The sequence below is a fragment of the Dromiciops gliroides genome, chromosome 5 (assembly GCF_019393635.1).
Source record: "Dromiciops gliroides isolate mDroGli1 chromosome 5, mDroGli1.pri, whole genome shotgun sequence".
NCBI lineage: Eukaryota > Metazoa > Chordata > Mammalia > Microbiotheria > Microbiotheriidae > Dromiciops > Dromiciops gliroides.
The window spans coordinates 110857587-110870830 of NC_057865.1; the positions used below are offsets into that span (position 1 = coordinate 110857587).

The 13244-nt window shown below is 40.0% G+C and overlaps 1 protein-coding gene and 1 non-coding gene across 4 annotated transcripts in view; one reads left to right on the forward strand and one right to left on the reverse strand.

Annotated features, from left to right (window-relative positions):
- Positions 1–3640: 3640 nt before the first annotated feature.
- On the reverse strand, positions 3641–3749 carry LOC122730212. Its single transcript, XR_006353420.1, has one exon. It is a non-coding gene; the product is annotated as a U6 spliceosomal RNA (small nuclear RNA).
- Positions 3750–8522: 4773 nt separating this feature from the next.
- The window catches only part of WDR91 (WD repeat domain 91), a 33802-nt gene continuing 29080 nt past the window's right edge, over positions 8523–13244 (forward strand). The window contains exons 1-3 of one of the 3 annotated variants that reach the window (XM_043966519.1): positions 8523–8777; positions 10211–10390; positions 10940–11147. In XM_043966519.1, the coding sequence (XP_043822454.1) occupies positions 8655–8777; positions 10211–10390; positions 10940–11147 (511 nt within the window). In that variant the 5' untranslated portion in view covers positions 8523–8654. Of the gene's footprint in view, positions 8778–10210; positions 10391–10939; positions 11148–13244 lie in introns of those variants that run through there. The other 2 variants (XM_043966520.1, XM_043966521.1) reach the window with 2 other exon arrangements.

Genomic DNA, 13244 nt, shown 5'->3' on the forward strand with positions numbered 1-13244 from the left:
AGGGTCATATAGCTAATAAGTATCAAGTGTCTGAGGCTGCATTTGAACTCAGGTCCTCCTGAATCCAGGGCCAGTGCTTTATCCACTGTACCACCTAGATGCCCCCCCCCCCCCCGCCCCAAGTCAACTGTGTTTTTAAAAGTCTTGCATGCTGCAATTAGCCACAGTGTCCCAGACCATTTGCCTCCTGATTCCTTGAGTCTCTCTCTAGTCCCTGGAATGTGCAGGTCTGGTAAGTAACAAGGGAAATATGAGGCAAAAGCCTACTTGCATAAACAAGTACCTGGGGGAATAAATTGTTCTGGATAGTAAAGTTTTCCAGGTAGCTGAAGATTTACAAACTCTTCAAGGATTATATCTTTTAAGAATTATCATAATTTTTATGAAATATTTTTGCAACATATTATATTTTCCTGCCTTTAACAATTTTATTGACATATTTTGTTTTTACATCATCTTCATTTCCCAATATATCCTCTCCACACCCTACTCATACCTCATTGCAAAACAATTTTAAAGGGGGGGTGGTGGGAGCTGAGGGACTTCAACAAAACTAATCAACATATCTAAAATGCCTGATTTTATATGCAGTATTCCACACTTACAGAGAGGTTCATTTTCATGTCTCTTTTTTTGGGACCAAGCTTGGTATTATAGTTAGCAGCAGTCAGTTAAAAAAAGTTTTATTAATATATTTTATTTTTACATGATGTACATTTCTCGTCACAGCCCTCCCCTCATGCCCTCTCAGAAAGTCTTCCCTTATAATAGAGAACTAAAGAGAAAGAACAAAAAGTTCCATGAAACTAACCAAGACTATAAAAAAAAATCTGATGCCATATGCAGTGTTCCAGAGTTCTCCACCTCTGAAAAGAAGGAAATGGAGATAGCTTCTCATAACTTTTCCTGGGAGATAACTGCATCCAGTTTTGATTGTTTGTCATTCTCTTCATTTACATTGTTGTAGTTATTGTAAATATTGTTTTCTGATTTTCTTACTTCACTTTATTTTAAAATTATTTTTTATATTTTATTTTTTCCAATTACATGTAAAAACAATCATTAACATTCATTTAAATTTTTTTTGAGTTCCAAATTCTCTCCCTCCCTTCCTTCTCCTCTCCTTGAAGCAATTCAATATAGATTATACATGTGCAGTCATACAGAACATGTTTCTGTATTTGCCATGTTGTGAAAGAGAATACAGACCAAAAAAGGAAGGAAGGAAGGAAGGAAGAAAGAAAGGAAGAAAGGAAAGAAGAAAGAAAGAAAAAGAAAGAAGGAAAGAAAGAAGAAAAGAGTATGCTTTGATATGTATTCAGACTCCCATCAGTTCTTTCTCTGGAGATGGATAACATTTTTCATCATAAGTCCTTTGGAATTGTCTTGGATAATTGTATTACTGAATATAGCTAAATCATTCATGTGCAGTAAATAATTAGATATAAGTTATACATGTACAATTATGTAGAACATTACCATATTAGTAATTTTGTATAAGAAGACTTGAATAAAAGAAAAAATGAAAGAAAATGAAAAATAGCATGCTTCAGTGTGTTCCATCAATATCAGTTCTTTCTTTGGAGGTGGATAGTATACTTCATCATTAGTCCTTTGGGATTTTCTTGGATCATTGTATTACTGAGAATAGTTGTCATTCACAGTTTTTCACTGAACAATATTGTTGTCACTGTGCACAAAGTTTCCCCGATTCTGCTCACTTCACTATATATCAGTTCACATAAGTCTTTCCAGGGCTTTCTGAAATCATCCTGTTTATAATTTTTTATAGCACAATAATATTCCATTATAACCATAAACAGCAGCTTGTTTAGCCATTCCCCAATTCATGGGCATCAGTTTGATTTCTAATTCTTAACCACAACAAAAAGAGATGCTATAACTATTTTTGTACAAATAGCTCTTTTTCTCTTTTTTGGGATGTCTTTAGGATATAAACCTAGCAATGGTATTGCTTGGTCAAAGGGTATGCATAGTTTGATATCCCTTTGGACATAGTTCCAAATTGCTCACCAGAATTGTTGGATCAGTCTGCAGTTCCACCAATAGTGCATTAGTGTTCCAGTTTTTCCACGTTCCCTCCAATATTGATCATTTTCCTTTTCTGTTATATTAGCCAATCTGATATGTATGAGGTGGTACCTTAGAGTTGTTTTAACTTGCATTTTTCTAATCAATAATAATCCAGAGAATTTTTCAAATGACTATAGATTGCTTTGATTTCTCTTTCCTTTGACTGTTTGTCAATTGAGGAATGACTTATAGTCTTATAAGTTTCATTCAGCTCTCTACATATTTTGAGAAATGAGGTGTTTATCAGAGAAACTACAATTTCCCTCCAGTTTTTTGTTTTTCTTTTAATTCTGGCTGCATTGGTTTTGTTTGTGTAAAAGTTTTAAAATGTAATGTAATCAAAATTATCTATTTTACTTTCCATAATCTGTCTCTTGTTTGGTCACAAACTCTTCATTTATTCACAGATCTGAAGGTACATTTTTCCATAGTCCCCTAGTTTACTTATGGTATCACACTTCATTTCTAACTCACATACCTATTTTGACCTTATCTTGATACACAGTGTGAGACGTTGATTTATACCTAATTTTTGCCAAAGTGCTTTCCAGTTTTCCCAGCAATTTTCTCAAATGGTCAGATCTTGTCCCAAAATTTTGGATCTTTGCATTTATCAAACACTAGATTGCTATGGTCACTTACTACTGTGTATTGTGTACCTATTTTTCCCACTGACCCACCACTCTATTTCTTAGTACCAGATTGTTTTGATGATTGTTGCTTTGTAATACAGTTTGAGATCTGGTACTGGTAGGCCACCTTCCTTCTCTTTTTTTTCCATTGATTTCCTTGATATTCTTGACCTTTAGTTCTTCCAGATGAATTTTGTTATTATTTTTTCTGGCTCCATAAACTATTTTTTCTGTATCTTAATTGTTATGACACTGAATAAGCAAATTACTTTAGGTAGAATTGTTGTTTTTATTATACTGGCTCTGCCTACCCATGAGTGATAATATTTCTCTAATTATTTAGATCTGACTATTTGTGTGATTGTGTTCAGATAGTTGTTGACTTTGTCTTGGCAGGTAGACTCCCAAGTATTTTATATTGTTTACAGTTACTTTTTTTTTTTAAGGGCAATGAGGGTTAAGTGACTTTCCTAGGGTCGCACACCTAGTAAGTGTAAAGTGTCTGAGATCGGATTTGAACTCAGGTCCTCCTGACTCCAGGGCCGGTGCTTTATCCACTGCACCACCTAGCTGCCCCCAAATTACAGTTACTTTAAATAGGATTTCTCTTTCTATCTCTTTCTTTTAGTGGTTTTTTGGTAATATATGGAAATATATGATTTGTGTGGGTTTATTTTATATCCTGCAACTTAGCTGAAGTTGTTAATAATTTCTACTAGCTTTCTAGTTGACTCTTTAAGTATACAAACATATGGAATGCTTCATCCATTTGCACATTATCTAGCAGAGTATACTGTAGTGGGCTGGGTGATATCCATGCCAAGCTAGAATTTAGCTATTAGCTTCTTAAGGATAAAACTTAATCTTCCTGAGCCAGGAAGCAAAGAAATTCAATACAATACAATTAAATGAGCTTAAATGACAAAAAAATAATAAATTTGCACAGCATCCTTGTGCAGGGGTTCATGCTAATCTTCTCTGTATTGTTTCCAATTTTAGTATATGTGCTGCTAATGTGAGTACCTTACTTCACTTTATTAATTCACATGTCTTCCTGTGCTTATTTACATACCTCAATGGGTTAAAGACAATACTTGGCCATATTCATGGTTCAGAATGTCTAAGACTTGAAAATTTAGGGTTATCTCTGAGATTAATAACATCAATAATGTACTCTGCAATTTAGGCTCAAATATTTCAGAAGCAATTTATTTGATTCATCATTAATTTATGTTCAAGTCATTTCTATTTTGGAGAGAGAGAGCAGCCCAAACTGTCCCCAAATAGTTCTTCCTGTCTCTGATATCACTCTTTGCCCAGGACAATTTGAGGTAACATTTATAGGATCTTGAATAGTAAAAAAAATCATAATGTGGTGCTGTGAATAGAGTACTGAGCCTGGAGTCAGGAAGACTTGTCTTCTGAGTTCAAATCTGGCCTCAGACACTTACTAGTTGTGTAATCCGGGCAAGACACTTAACTCTGTTTGCCTCAGTTTCCTCATCTGTAAAATGAGATGGAGAACGAAATAGTAAACCATTCTACTACCTTTGCCAAAAAAACCCCAAACAAACAAAACCCAAATGGGGTTACAAGAATCAAACATGACTGAAATGATAGAATAACAACAATGTGCCAGGCACTGTGCTAAACACCAGGTATACAAATATGAAAAAGGAGGACAGTCTTGCCTTCCAGGAGCTTAGGATCCAATGGGGGAAGACAACATACAAAATGAAGCTGAAAAGTGGGGAAGGTCCTTGGCAGGAGGTGAGGTAGACGGCCTAATGGAATCCATTCCAAGGTATGCAGGCTGGTGGGAAATTAAGAGATGGCTGGTCTGGGATCCCTCTTTAAATGGAGGCTTTGGGAGGAGTTCTTTGCTCTGCCCTTCAGCCTTCAAGTCAGAAGGGCAGAGCATACTGATGAGGTATCAAAGCTGATGTAATCTTGCAGGATAATGACTTTTCTAATGGTTAAACTTCATTAGGGGCATGATAGAGTCCAGTCCAAGGAGTGAAAGCTGGTGGGGAACCCCTGCTTCATTTGTGACTTGGAATGCCAGTAGAATGGAAACTTTGGCATGTTCTGCTCTGCCTTTGAGCACAGTCTTGATACTCAGGTTGTATCTGATTTACAAGGAACAGAGTGGCTAAGAATGGAGAAGTTCATGCTTATCACCAATTGGTTGGCCATTGGGTGATGGATTCTTTGGCCATGGAAACCATTGAAACAGAGGTCCAAATCCTCTGTGGGCCTGTTCTGCTTCTGCATTGATGGTGGTACAGTGGCAGAGAGGGAGACCCAAGGTTGCTTTTTAGATTATCCATGAGTATTGATTATACGGATTCTAAATATGAAAGTCTTGTCTGATGATATGCTATTGAAAGAACTAATTTATGTCAATATTGCAGTTTTCTCTATAAAGAAAACATGGTATACATTTTTGGATGTAGTCATTATGGGGATTTCTTCTACCTGACTTTGCATATTATTTACAAGAGTTTGTTTTTCCTTTTTTTTTTAATAGGTAGGGGCAGTTGGGTAGAAGGAAAAAAGTGCTTGATGACTGAAAAAATAAAATTTAATTAAAAACAAAACACAACAAAGCAAAAATTGAATCAGCACACACTTTATACTTTGTGATTTTAGTGCAAAAGCATGGAGGAGGCTGGTGAAAAATATATTTAAATAGATGGCTCAGGATCAAGAAATGAAAGTGATCAAAGACTTATAGAGGCAAAAAAAGCCTTCACTTTTAGCATGGTAGGCACTGAGTGGTATTACAAAAATGAAGTTGACTAGATTTTAACTAATAGGAAGTAATTGGTTAATAAAGAGAGAGTCATTTCTGAATCAACTATATAAAGTCAAACATTGGCTTTTTGTAAATGCCTGTGTGGGTGTTGGGAGAGATACAAATATTAAATAATACATGGACCCTGTCCTTACTGAGTTTATAGTATAGAAGGAAGATAAGATACACAGATAATTGTTATATATATATACATATACATATGTATATATGATGTATATATGTCTTTATGTGTGTGTATGTATGCATGTATCAAAAATGCATTCAAAAGTTCACAGGACTATTGGGCATAGATTTAGAGAAAGTCATATAGTCTAACTCTCTCACTTTTAAGACCAGGAAATTGAGGCCCATGAAAATTAAATGACTTTCTCAAGGGAATATAGTTAATAAGTGGAAGAGTCAGGACTTGAATCTGGTACCTCCAAACTTAAAATCCAGTGCTCTTAACACTGTACCACACATATGTTGGGTATTAGAAGTCTGTGGGAATCCAGGTTGAGATGTCTAGAATACACTTGAAGATGTGGGACACTAGTTCTGGGGAGAGATTAGGGCTAGAAAGAGAGATCTGAGTCTCAATAATGTAGTTGATGTCACAGAAATGATTGATGATCACTCAAAGGGAGTATAAAGATGGGAGAGAAGGCCCAGAACACAGTCTGGGGTGGAAGGAAGAATATGACCTAGCAAAGAAGACTGAAGACTAATCAGAGAGGGAGAAAGAGAACTCAAAGGTGAAAGTTGTGTCTTGGAAGCTAAGAGATACTATCCACCTCCAAAGAAAGAACTGATATTGATGGAACAGATTGAAACATGCTATTTTTCACATTCTTTCATTAAGTGACAGATATGGCAATGTTTTGCATGGTCATATGTATATAATCCATGTTGGATTGTTTGCCACCTTGGGGAAGGTGGAGGGGAGAGAGGGAGGGAGGGATAGAGTTTGGAACAGAAAAATCTAAATAAAAATGTTTAATCTGGAAAAATTTTTTTTAAAAAGGTAGGGGAGGGTTCAGGAGGTATATATGTATTTATACACACACATAAATATACACATTGCACATATATGAGTTATTTAGGTCTTATTTATATAGTAATTATATTTAAACAAATTTGTCATATATTATTTATATAAATTGATATGTATATATTAATTATAAAACAGTTATTTAAGGATTTAAAATACTAAGTTATATGTATTAGAATTATATTTAGGTATATCTAAATGTAATAATGTAAAAATTTACATTATATATGTCATATATGTGTATATGTGTATATTATATCTATGTTTGATGTATGTATAAAATAAATTATATATCATAAATAAAATTTAAAAAATTAAAAAGAAGCTAAGAGAAAAAAGTGTTCAGGAGTTGGTTAGTCATAAATGATATTGAAGAAATGTCAAGAAGAAAGCCTGAGAAAAGGTCATTGGATTCCACATTTGTGGGAGATTTGTGGGACACACCCATATCTATAAGGACACTCTCTGGATTAAATCTCCCAGAAATCTATAGGGACAAAGAAAGTAAGTGTTCATTGGGAGAAAGTTCTGAACAGGATGTGCTTTCCCAGGAAAACATTCATGAGATGGGTATTGGAAAGCTCTGTATTTTTGTGCAGGAGACAGGAAGTCATTATCAAAAAAAGAAAGAAGTGGAGAGAAAAAGAAATGGTTACCATAGCAGGGTGTCCTATGAACCATATCTTATCTAGCTAGGACATTGTAATCATTGGGTCAAGTGAGATAATATATAAAAAAGCCTTTTGCAAACCTTAAAGCACTATACATGTGCTAGCTATTTATTATTGATAAATTTCCTATTCCTACTAAACCCAGACTCATTGTTTCTGATAATTGGGGTGGGGAGAAACAGTCTAGGAGAGAGCAGAGACTGTAGAACCACCATGTGGGATAGTCAAGCTTCTCATGGCCATAGTGTGAGGGCCAGTGTGTTCCAAGAATTTTATCAGTTTTCTACTACCCTCCATGAGTGGCTGTGCTATTTCCTCTCCCACAGTATTAGGAGATTATTAGAGATATTAGAGGTTAAAGAGGAGGCAACAAATCTGTCTGGATTTCCCTGGTGCACGTAAAGCTTTTAGGGGAGAGTCCAGACTCCAGTCTGAGAGGTGAAGGAAGTACTTTCGTGGTTGATAGGAAAGTGATGGTAGTGTTTCACTCTATCCATTGCTTGACGCTGCTGGATATTATAGTGCTTTCAATTTTAAGGAAATTGTGGGCTTTCTTCCCCAAGAAATGCAAAGTCAAGTGATTGAATACAACAGGAGTGGGGAGGAAAAACCTCAGGGGGTTTGGAAAGCACGTGAACATTCATTAGAGTAGATTGTGTCTGAAGCAAGTTTTGGAAGTGTGGAAGTAGATAGGATAGGGACCGGCTATACAGTTTTGAGATGACGGGTAATCTTTGAAAGAGCAGTTTCAGGTACATGTTGGGGGTCTGAAGTTGGATCGCAAAGATCTAAGGAGCGTGGTAAAGAGGTGAAGGAAGCCCTCGAATGTCGATTACTCTTTTAGGAGTTTGGTGATGGAGTTTAAAGTGCTAGGCTGGATAGTTTAAGAAGATGCAAGATCAGATTAATCCGTGAGGTGAACATTTATTAAGTGGCACTGTGCCAAGCGGCTGGGCATTTTTTCTTTCTCTCTTTCTTTAGGAAGCTGAATTCCAAAATTCCCGGGATCCTTCTCTTGGGCTAAGCGGCTGAGAGCGCAGGCAAATCTTCTAGGGGTCACATCTCCGGTAATAAGTAAGAAAGTAAGTAAACAAAGCCAGCAAGCAAATAAATCAATAGCTTTTGAACTGACAAGCCTTGGAGAAGATAGGGGCGGGGCCAGAGGCGGGAGGGGGCGTGACCAGTAAGTCGCGACCCTAAGGGGGTGTGTCTACGAGTAACTCCGGCGGTAGGGGCGGGCCCTGACCGGCGGCGTGCTGACGTCACACGACGTACCATGCCCCTCCGCCCCGGCGCGTGCCGGCTGCAGCCTCGGCTCCTCCCTCGTCGGGTCCATCCCGCTTCTGAGTCTCCGGCCTCCCTCCCGCCTCTGCAGTCCCGGCTACGGCTCCGGCTCCCTGGGGGGCGCGATGGCGGAGGCCGTGGAGCGCACGGATGAGCTCGTCCGTGAGTACCTGCTTTTTCGCGGCTTCACGCACACGCTGCGGCAGCTGGACGCGGAGATCAAGGCGGACAAGGAGAAGGGGTTCCGGGTGAGGAGGCCGCCGCGGGGCTCCGGGAACCCCCGGGGAGGCGGGGGCGGGGGCCGCCGGCGAACGCAGCCAGACGCGGGAGACGTCTCTGGGCCAGCGGCGGCCCGGCTTCCACGTGTGAGCCGAGAAGCCCTGGCACCCTGGCTTAGCAAGTTTACCTTCTGCCCCGGCGGTGCTCGGCGATTTGGGCTGCCGCCTAGAGTGGCCGCGTCTCGGTAAACAGGCTCTTCTCTCCCCGCCCCGCCGGCCTTCCGACACTTATTAAGCGCCTGCTGCGTGCCCGGGTACTGAGCTGGGAGAGGGGCCGCAGGTGGCCGATCCCTGTGAGTGTGGGCAGGGGAGTGGCAGCCTCGGGTGACACTGCAAATAGCAGAAGCATGAATGATGCCGTATGACATTCTGCAGCACCGTGCAACACGTCCTTATTAATTAAGCGCCCGCGGTATGCCGGGCATCGGGCAGGTGCCGAGCACACCGAGGCAGAACGGACACTGCTCCGCGGGAGTTATCCTCCTGCCCGCTGGCACCTTCCACAGGGGAGCCCCTCCACTTTATTCTGACTAGATCTTGTTTGTCCAAAACCCTGTATGAGTGGGGGAGGCGGGAGGCTGGAGGTGGGGGGTGGGGGTGTCGGCCAACCTTTCCAGCTCCTCCAAACCTTTGATGGCCAGTCGTTTGACTGTAGGGGCTGGGTTTTGCCCTTCTCTGTATCCTCGGCACTTGGCCCGGAGCCCGGCGCGTTGTTGACCCATGCAAATGAGAAAACAGAGGAAGCCACCACAGGTTTATGGTTAGAAAGTACCTCGGAGGTCACTGAGGCCAACCTTCTGGTTGGAGCTGGTGCAGGAGCTGAGATTTGTGAAGAAAGCTAGAGATTCTAGGGAAAGTGAAGGAGGAGATTGGTCTGGGCAGAGGCCGGCAATGGAACTCGCAATTCAGGGCACGAACAGGCCGGCTTGGCTAGAATGTGAAGGGAGTTAGAAAGGTAGGCTGCACTGAGAGACTTAGTTCCTCATATCTGAAAGAAGCACCCAGAGGACTTAGGGCAGAATTTTCCAGCTGGAAAGGACGTCAGTGATTCTTATCTTTGTTCATTCCCTTCATTTTACACATGGCTAATCAGAGTTTTCAGTGCAAGACTGACTGAAATAGAACTCAGACCCTCTGATTCACAGTTCACTGTTCACATTATACTAAAAGCTTTCTGACGATGGGGTTGAACCAAATATCTAAAGTTAATTAAATTAAAAACTTAAAGCACAGCATTTTCAAGAGTGATTGAAGCTTTTATAAGTTAACTCTTTTATGGTGAAAGACTCAGCAAGTTTCTTTTGATGGTCAGAAGGCTTCATAACAAAAAGAAGTTGAATTAATCGAAGTGTTGTTTCTGGCTCTCCCTGTCCATCTCTTTCTCTTTCCCATGCTCTTCTCAGGTGGATAAGATTGTGGATCAGCTGCAGCAGTTAATGCAAGTTTATGATCTAGCTGCGCTTCGAGATTATTGGAGCTACCTTGAGCGTCGTCTCTTCAGCCGCTTGGAGGATGTCTATCGGCCTACTGTCAACAAACTAAAGACCAGCCTGTTCCGTTTTTATCTCGTCTATACAATCCAGGTGACTAGGGTTTGGGGGCTTTGCCTGAAGCATGTGTGGTTTGTCTTCCATAAAGAGGAACTGTTCTGATCAGAAAAAACATTTTATTTGAACCACAAAAGAGGACCCCGAAAGTGGCTATGAGGCAGGCAAACTCCTCGTTCTTCCTTGGCATCAACGTAGCATCTTCTTAAACCTTAGCCTGTCTCTCTGGTTCCTCTTTCTCTTTTCCCTACCACTTAGTTGTGAAGATTTTCCTGGGCCTGAGGAATAGATCCTTTTTACATGAAAACTAAAATTGAATTATTTACATGTTTTCATTTTGCATTCATCGGGCCTCTTTCAGCCACACCTGAAAACAATAATGAGCTCAGTGTTTGTTTCCTTCATGATAACTGGAGGAATGACTTTGGGGTCTTGGAGGTAGAGCATAATTTGAATGAGTGGTGGAGGCTTCAGGCTTGCTCTTTGATGTATAGTATATACATATACTATATGTTTAGAGTATACATGTAGTACAGAAGTATCTAATTCCTTGCCTTTCTTTTCTCTCTTTTCTGTCACTGGAAGACAAACAGAAATGATAAAGCTCAGGAGTTCTTTGTGAAGCAGGCCACCGAACTCCAGAATCAAGCAGAGTGGAAGGATTGGTTCATCCTGCCCTTTCTTCCATCTCCAGACACCAACCCTACCTTTGCCACCTACTTCTCTCGGCAGTGGGCCGACACTTTCATCGTGTCCCTCCACAACTTCTTGAGTGTCTTGTTTCACTGCATGCATATCCTTCCACCTGTTTGGGAGTGGACAATGGGGAGGACTTTTTGGAATGATTATTTCTGTGGGCTCTCCCTGAGCCGCTCTGGACAGTTCCACTTGTTACTCTTACAACCAGCATTTTTATTTTCACAGGGCTTTATCATTTTAATATGTAAAATATTATAAGGAGTACATTGCATTGTGTTTGAGAGGCAGCATGCCATAACGGATAGAGGGCAGTACTTGGAATCTGGGAGACCTGGGTCCAAGTGCCACCTCTGCCTCTTGCTAGCTCTGTGAACGTGAGCAAGTCATTGGATCTCTTTGAACCTCAAGCAACTCTCAAAACTAAGTTATTTACTCTCATAGATACCTGAAGGATCACTGTTCTGCTGCTATGCTTTTTTTTTTTTTTTGCCAGGCAGTGAGGGTGAAGTGACTTGCCCCGGGTCACACAGCTAGTAAATGTCAAGTGTCTGAGGCCAGATTTGAACTTGGGTCCTCCTGAATCCAGGGTTGGTACTTAATCTACTTCACCGCCTAGCTGACCCTACTATGCTTCTTAAAACTTGTCAGGGAATGACTTGCAGCAAGGATTAGGGTGCTATTATTGAACAGTAGACTCTTATCTGGATCATATTTTTCTTCTACCAGTCATGGAAACCAAAATAACCAAATGGAGAAGAAATCTATTGCCTAGCAGAACCTGCCGCTAGCCAGGGCATTTTATGCTCTCAGGGACATCATTTCACTTACATGTGATAACCTAGAAATTTAGAACAGAACAAAAAATGAGAATTTCTTCCCCTTTGGTTAATTTTAGTTTTTACTCTAATTCTGGCAGCAAATGGAACTCTCTTACTGAGGCCCTTGGGAAGAAGACAGGAATATAAGGAAGTGGGTTTGGGTTTTTCTTTAAATTTAGATGGCCTTGTAGTTACTGTTTAATCTTTTTTTTTTAATCATCATTGAAAGTGGTTGAGATTTGTGAAGCCTATGGCTTTCATTCTCTCTTCTCTTGATTTGGAATACTAGAGAGCAAAGGGGAGGCTTTCTTTTGAATTGGGACACTTGGTGAAGTACAGATAAGTGCCTAGTTCCTAGTTAGCAAGTCCCACCTATTGGGTGCTATCTTTGCCTTTGGGAGGAACCATTTTCTTTTGACCTCTCACTTGGTTTTGCCCTTATCTTTCAGGTGTTCCTTCCCTTATTTCTTCAAGAAATCTTGGAGAAGAGGTATTAACTACTTGGGTCAGAAACAGTAATAGCATGAATATTTGCCTGTTCAGGAGAAATGCTTCAGTGTATTTGTCAGACTATTTTGGTGGTAGGGAATAGGAAGCTGATTGTTTAAAGACAGGAAGCAGTTTTAGATGAAAATGTGGTATTGAGGAAAACTTTGCTTTAAAAATGTTTGTCACTTCATAGATCTGGAGCTGGTAGTGTCCTCAGAGGCCATCTAAGCTAACCCCCTCATTTACTAGGTAAGGAAACTAAGGCCCAGGGTCATTAGGTGACTTGTCCAGAGTCACACAACTATTAAGTATTGGAGGCAGGATTTGACTCCATGTCCAGCACTTTAAACATTTTACCAAAGTTGCCTTAATGTTTTGTTGATGCTTTTAAAAAAAGCTATATTGTCACTTCCTGTTGCTTTCATTTTATCTGTCATACCCCAGTAAGACCTCTTACAACAAAGAAATATAATTAAACAAAGTAAATCAACAGGCTGGCCATGTCTGATTAGGTATGCCTTATTCCACACCTGTGATCCACCATCTGTCCACTGAAAGTATGCATTACCAGCAGTTTACTGACATTGATGAGAATTCTGCTGTCTTTAATTTTATTTGCCTCTTGTCTTTCATTGTTGTTTTCCTTTATGTTGTTGCCCTCTGTTTTGTTCTCCTGGTTCTTCCTATTTAAATTTTGGTTTTTGTATTTTAACTCAGGCTGTTAGGTGTCAGGATGACCCTTTGTCCCAAACCAAGAATGTGATATCTGGGTGATTGTACAAACCAGATGGATATACACAATTAAGATTAAGATTATATAAGCTTATATTATTGTAAATCTTGCCCTGCAAAGTAAGGCTATCCTTGTTCAGCTCAGAAAGAGG